The 6000-nt window shown below is 60.7% G+C and overlaps 1 protein-coding gene across 1 annotated transcript in view; it reads right to left on the bottom strand.

Annotated features, from left to right (window-relative positions):
• Positions 1–4016: 4016 nt before the first annotated feature.
• Positions 4017–6000, bottom strand: part of COG7 (component of oligomeric golgi complex 7) — a 63471-nt gene continuing 61487 nt past the window's right edge. The window contains exon 17 of the mRNA XM_070413679.1: positions 4017–4428. Within this exon, the coding sequence (XP_070269780.1) occupies positions 4262–4428 (167 nt within the window). The 3' untranslated portion in view covers positions 4017–4261. The remainder of the gene's footprint in view (positions 4429–6000) is intronic.

Raw genomic sequence — 6000 nt, 5'->3', positions numbered from 1 at the left:
CGTGGAGCTGTGTTCTTCGTCGGATGGGGCAGTGGAAGCATCGGACACATCTCGGGAGCGGAAGGACATCCTGCGGCCGGAGAGCAGGGCCTGGCCAAGGAGAGGCCCCCAGCAGGTGGCCTTTGAAGTCCCTTTCCAGCTGTCCCCGAAGCAGCGGCCTGGGGACTTCTTTAATACCACCCAAGTCATCGCGAGGGTTATAAGGACAGAGCAGGGGAGGGGACCACGCAGCTGGCTCGGCTCCAGCAGCTCCAGAGACTGCCCGGTCTCTGCTTTCCAGAGGCTGTGCTCACAGTGCAGCCCACAGGCCACGCCAAGGGTGCCAGCAGTTGGGAGAGCGCCTTCTCCCCAGCAGCCACCGCTCCAGGCTGCCTCTCACTGGCCGCTGCTGGTCACATGCCTGCCTTTGGCCACCGGTGCGGCCAGCTGCAGAGGCTGCTTGAATCGCTCAGACCTGCCCACACCTGAGGCCCGCTGGCCCCAGGGAGTCACGGGTGCGGATAAAATACAGGCAGCCAAGTGAAATATGAATGTCAGGTAAACCACGAGTTCATTTTTTAGTAGAAATATGTCTATTTAATATTTGGGATATATTATACTAATAACTCACTGGTTTTCCTGAAATTCAAATGTAACTGCTCACATCCTGTAGTTTTGATTGCTAAATATGGCAACCTTTGCGGCTCCCCACACAGAGGTCAGGGAGCTGTTACCGAAGGAGAATGGATCTGGCAGGAGTGACGGCTGGCGCTGCCGGCCTGTCACCGCTGGCGCGGGGAGGAGCGCTGGCCACAGCCTGGCGCCCAGGGCCCGGCCCAGCTGCTGGCCTAACACCTGGGGCCTTGGCCTCCGACTCAGGATCCCAGGTGGCACCTTGGAGCCTCTCTGGCCGGGCAGCACTGCCGGGGCTGGGGAGGGAGGGCCTGGGGAAAGCCTGGCGTCTGCAGGCTGGAGTCGCAGCTCTTAGTAATTGCCATGTTTGCTGCTATGACTACTTACACTATTGGTATAGTGGTTGCTGTCACCACACTCGCTACTATCATTCGCTATCAAGCAGTGGTTGTATTGTATCAAGCTCTTACCACATGCCAGGCGCCAGGCCAAGAACTTTATAAGTCTCATCTCATTTAATTCTCATCTTCCAGGTAAATAAGTTGAGACTCAGAGGGGTAAAGAAAGGTACCCAGGATCGCTACTATTCTAGTAAGCGAGGAAGGAAGACCCCGCCTCATCCTCTTGCTGCCAGTGGGCATGGCAGGGCCTGCGGGCGTTCATGCTTATTGTCTCATCTGCTGCTGTGGGGCACGTAGAGCAACACGTATCTAGCTCCTTTGGCCACAAGTTCATCTGAACTGATTTAACGCATGGGCCATGGCTGGTGTGGATCAGTGGTTGGAGCATCGGCCCACAGACTGAAGGTTCCTGGGTTCGATTCCAGTCAAAGGCACGTATCTTGGTTGCAGGTTTGGTCCCCAACCCGCCGGGGCATGTGTGTGAGGCAGCCAATCGATGTGTCTTTCTCACATCCATGTTTCTCTCTCTATCTTTCTCCCCCTCCCTCCCACTCTCTAAAACTCAATGGAACAAATATCCTCGGGTGAGGATTAACAAAGAAAAGGGGGGAGGGGGACACATGGGCTCTTGTAATAAAAGCCCAGGGGCTCACCCAGATCTGGTGGTTTCTCCAGCTGCTGACTCTACGTCCTTCTGTGTGGACGTCCCTCTCACACAGGTTCTCTCCACCTGCCACTCTCCCCGCCACCCGGCTCCTCCCTCAGCTCAGCAGCCACAGCTGGAAGCTCCTTTTTTATTTTATTTTATTGATTTTAGAGAGGAAGGGAGAGGGAGAAAGAGGAAGAGCACCAATGAAAGAGAACCCTTGATCGACTGCCTCCTGCATGCCCAAGCCTGGGTGGGCATCGAGCCCTGACCAGGAATCAAACAGAACCTCCTGGTTCATAGGTCTTCCTCCACAGCGTCCCGGCAAAAGCCCTGAGAATGCGGCTCTTCTGAACCCATCGATCGCTGTGCCTGGAGGGGGGAGAGACTCCTGCCAGCCTTGGGCGAACCCAGGGGGGCAGCCCCTTTCCAACACCCTGACAGGCTCTGTTTAGACAGCGTGAAGCAGGAGTGGAGGTGCCGCTTACTGCCCCGGAGGTGCCTGTAGACGTGAGACGGCGGCTGGCGGGCCACCTGCTGCCCTTCTCTTCGGAAGCACTGAGGGCCCCGGCCTGGAACAGTCGGTGCCAGGCGCTCGGGGCCGGCAGACGGCACTCCTCTCCCTCCAGATGGGGAGACGCACCGTCCTGTTCCTACCCCCAGGGCCCGCCAGAGCCTCAGGGCTGGAAATTAGGCTGCCAGGGCCCAGACTGCCCAGGAAATGGCCGTCTGTGGCTCCCCCTCCACTCCACAGGGCAGGTCGGCTGCCTGTGCCACGGCCGCTGCCCCCACCGGACCTCAGGGCCCCCTGAGGCAGGGACCACGAGGCCCGCTTCTCAGATTAGGAAATGAGGCTCGGTGAGCTGCCTTTCCCCAGGTCGCGGCTGGGAGGTGGCGAGGCTGGGACGGGAAGCCCAGCGGCACTCATGGCGGACACTGGCGCAGGGACGGCACAGACATCAGCACGCCGCACCGCCCAGGTTTCTGGCCTCCCTCCTTCCGGGCAGGAGCCAGGCTCCACCTTGCCAGCCCCACGTGGGACCCACAGCAGAAACCAGAGTCCTGTCCTCGGTGTGAGTTCACAGCGTGCTGTTTCCGGGCCAGCAAAACTGGTGCCAGGGCAAACGACAGATGTGCCAGAACCCTGGGTGACCCAGCGAGACAGATCCTGGCGGCCTGGGGCGGGTCCGACCAGGTGGGACCAGGTGGTGCTGCCGGCCTCGCCCTTTGGTCAGGAGCAGGGGGTGCCGGTCACAGGCTCGCTCTAAGCCCGGCCCTGCCACTGGTAGCTGAGTGACTCCAGGCGAACCTCCTGGGAGGCTGCTGGGAGGCGGAGGGGAGAAACGGTTCTATCCCGAGAGCACAGCACCCGTCCAGTCCCCACAGGGGACCCTGTGAGACACTGGCCCTCCCCTCCCCTGCTAACAAAGCCCAGTCTGTTCAGGGCTGTGATGGCCCAGCCCAGGAGATACATCCTGAGTGGGCTGAGCGGGTTTCTCTGCTGGAGGCGAGGCCCTGGGGCAAGGTCTGCAGGCACGCTGGCTGTCACACTAGGGGAGCCCCTCAGCCTGGCCTGGGGGAGGCTGGGATGCTGCTATGCGTCCCAAGGTGCACAGGGCAGGCCCAATGTCGCTCGCGCCAGGACTGGGAAACCCTGGTACAGCCAGTCCTGTCCCGGCCTTCCCAGCCTCCTTTGCAACTGGGGAGGTACCTGGTGACCAAGAAAATGACCAATGAGGCCTGGGAGGAAGCGGGTGGGGCTCTACCTCCCCAGGAGAGGGACAGACTTGCTCAGCGCCTCTGCTTCCTGCCCCACCCCCTCTTGGTTGCAGGAGCTGCCCTGCCAGGACGAGGACCGGGTCAGAGGCTGGGCTTGCTCGACCACACTGGATCGGTGCCCGAGGCCCACCATCTGACACCTGTTACTGAGAAAAATCAACTCCTATTTGTGTGAGTCACTCAGATTACATTATTCTGTTACCTGTAGACAAGTACACTCGTAACAGATACAAAGCTACTGGCAAAAAAACAAACCAGAATCCACACCATCTGCACGTTTTAAAAAGGAAAAGCCGGTCCTCATCAGAGGTCCGAGGCCTCGTCGCCCAGCAGCCTCCGGCCCCCTTCACGCCCCGCCGGTGGCCGGTCGGCGCTGTGCCCACTCTTTGCCAGGTCTTGTCCTTTGGGTCTCGGGGTGGCCCACCCATCTCACCCGGCTGCCTTCCGCCTGATGCCCTCTTGCTCCCTAGTATCTGAAAGTATCTTCTCTGCTGCTCACCTGCCGACCCGCCCTCCCTTTCTCGCGGACATCCCCAACGCGCAGAACCAGCCATCCGCTGGAGAGAAAGGAACAAACGTTCTTGCGTTTCACTGTATTTATTAATTCCACTTTCCAGATTGGGTCATTTAAAAAAATCATCTGAAAATACCGCTCTAATAAATAAACCTCTGATTTACAATGTTTAGGGGGTTGTTTTTTAATCACAAATGAAAGCCTTTTTAAAACCAATTCTGCCCAATCCGGGCAGTTTCAGAGCAAAGCCTCTCTGGAGAGCTGCCTGGCCTGGGCCGCAGCCCCGCCCTCCTCTCGGCCGCTCGAGGGTCAGTAGTCCACGCTCCGCATGGCGGCCACCGTGGCGGCCAGGCGCCGGGGCAGGCCTTTGCTGACCTGCCGGTAGTCCTCGGGCTTGGTTTTCAGCAGCGTCCGGACGTGCTGCAGGGTGCGGGAGGGCTGCAGGCCCAGGGCGTCCATCACGTTGACCAGGTAGTCTGTGGGGTGGGGACAGACAGACTCAGCACAGGCAGGACAGGCCCAGCAGGTCTCCCGGGGCCCCCTCGGGTAATAAGTGGACCCTGCCCACCCTCCAAATGCTGGGGTCCGCTCTGCCCTCAGCTAGAGGCCTGGACTCCGAGGGTGTTCCTGACTGAACTGGGCCCATCCCGCTCCCAGCTGCTGCCCATCGGGCTGTACCTAAGAGGACGGAATGGGGACACAGGCCCGGAGCAGCTGGACGTACTGCGGTTACGGTGATGGGTGTTGCCTTTCCCCCTCCTTCCTGGTGGGGACAGACCTCTGGGAGCCTTTCCTGTCGGGAGGGCTGGAGGCAGCGCCGCCCAGGCCCTTCCTTCTCCCTGACACGGGAGCGCCAGGCCGGTCTGCCTCTTCCCATGTCTCCTCCTGAGGCCCTGCTCGGCCCCGGCCGGCTGGCTGAGGTCCGGCTCAGGGGGAGCTGCTTCCCAGGAGGCAGCCTCCACCAGTCAGGCACCTGCCTCCTGCACAGCTTGTCCCCACAGCTGAGCTCCACTCGCCGGAGCCAGGGGCTGCGAAGTGAAGCCCAGGCCCACCACGACCTTCTCTGTTTGGCCAGCGGATGGTTTGAGGCTTGTTTCTGTTAACAGGGAACCTGAACATCTTTAAGGGGCCGTGCGCTGCCACAGACCTCACCCATCTCTATCGTGCCACAGCCTGAGTGTAACACCTCGGCGGCCTCCTCCCGGCCCCAGCACACGCCCCAGGACCAGCGCCGGGGCACAGGCACTGCCCACAGCCCACCTCTTAGCACTCCGGCCAGCACGGACAGTACTCCCCCCACACGGAAGGAGGATCACCAGGAGGGGAGCATAACAGGGAGTGGAAATAATGTGAACTGAAATCCAGGGCAACCCCAAGCTCAGCTCGCTCTCTATCCGCTGATTCTCTGCTCGGTGCCCCTGCTGCACTGACAGGGCACCAAGGAGGCACTCACGCCCATGACGTGGCAAAGCGCTGCCTCCCGCGGCAATTGCTGAGTTCACTGCCAAGGGCGCAGCTCAGGGCCCAGGAGTCTGGGCTCCAGGCCAGGCTCCCACTGGCTGCTCTGGGCCCGGGAGGAGGGCGTCACTTGTAGCTCTCCTTCAGCAAAACCAGAGGCTGGCTGGGCCCTGTGCTCATCAGGTCAGAGCCCTGCTGGGCCCCTGCCACCCTGGCCCTGAGCACCCCGGGCTGCCCCAGGCAAGCAGTGGAATGACACCAGGAGACTGGGGACACTCCCATCGCCTGCCCACAGCACAAACCTCAGCACCACCTGCAAGATGGGCGCCAGGCAGGAGCGGGTGGGCACATGCCTCTCTGCCCGGAGGCGGGCAGGGACTCTGGGACTCCAGGTGTCTCCATTACACAACTGCCCTGAACCTCCATTTCCCTATCAGCATGATGGGGGCGAGAGGGCCTCGCAGGGGAGTTTGAAGATTGCGTAAGGCAACGGGCGTGAGGGCTTGGCGCGGCACCTGGCAGCCTGGTGTGTAGTAAGAGCTTAACCAGGCTAGTTTGAGGGAGTTCTATAAATGGGACAGAAGGCCGGG

Source organism: Myotis yumanensis, unplaced genomic scaffold, assembly GCF_028538775.1.
Source record: "Myotis yumanensis isolate MYYU_CA2020_CCGP unplaced genomic scaffold, mMyoYum1.0.hap1 SCAF_4, whole genome shotgun sequence".
In the NCBI taxonomy this organism is placed as follows: Eukaryota; Metazoa; Chordata; class Mammalia; order Chiroptera; family Vespertilionidae; genus Myotis; species Myotis yumanensis.
Note: the sequence above shows the minus strand (reverse complement) of the source record. Positions and strands in the feature narration are given on the sequence as shown.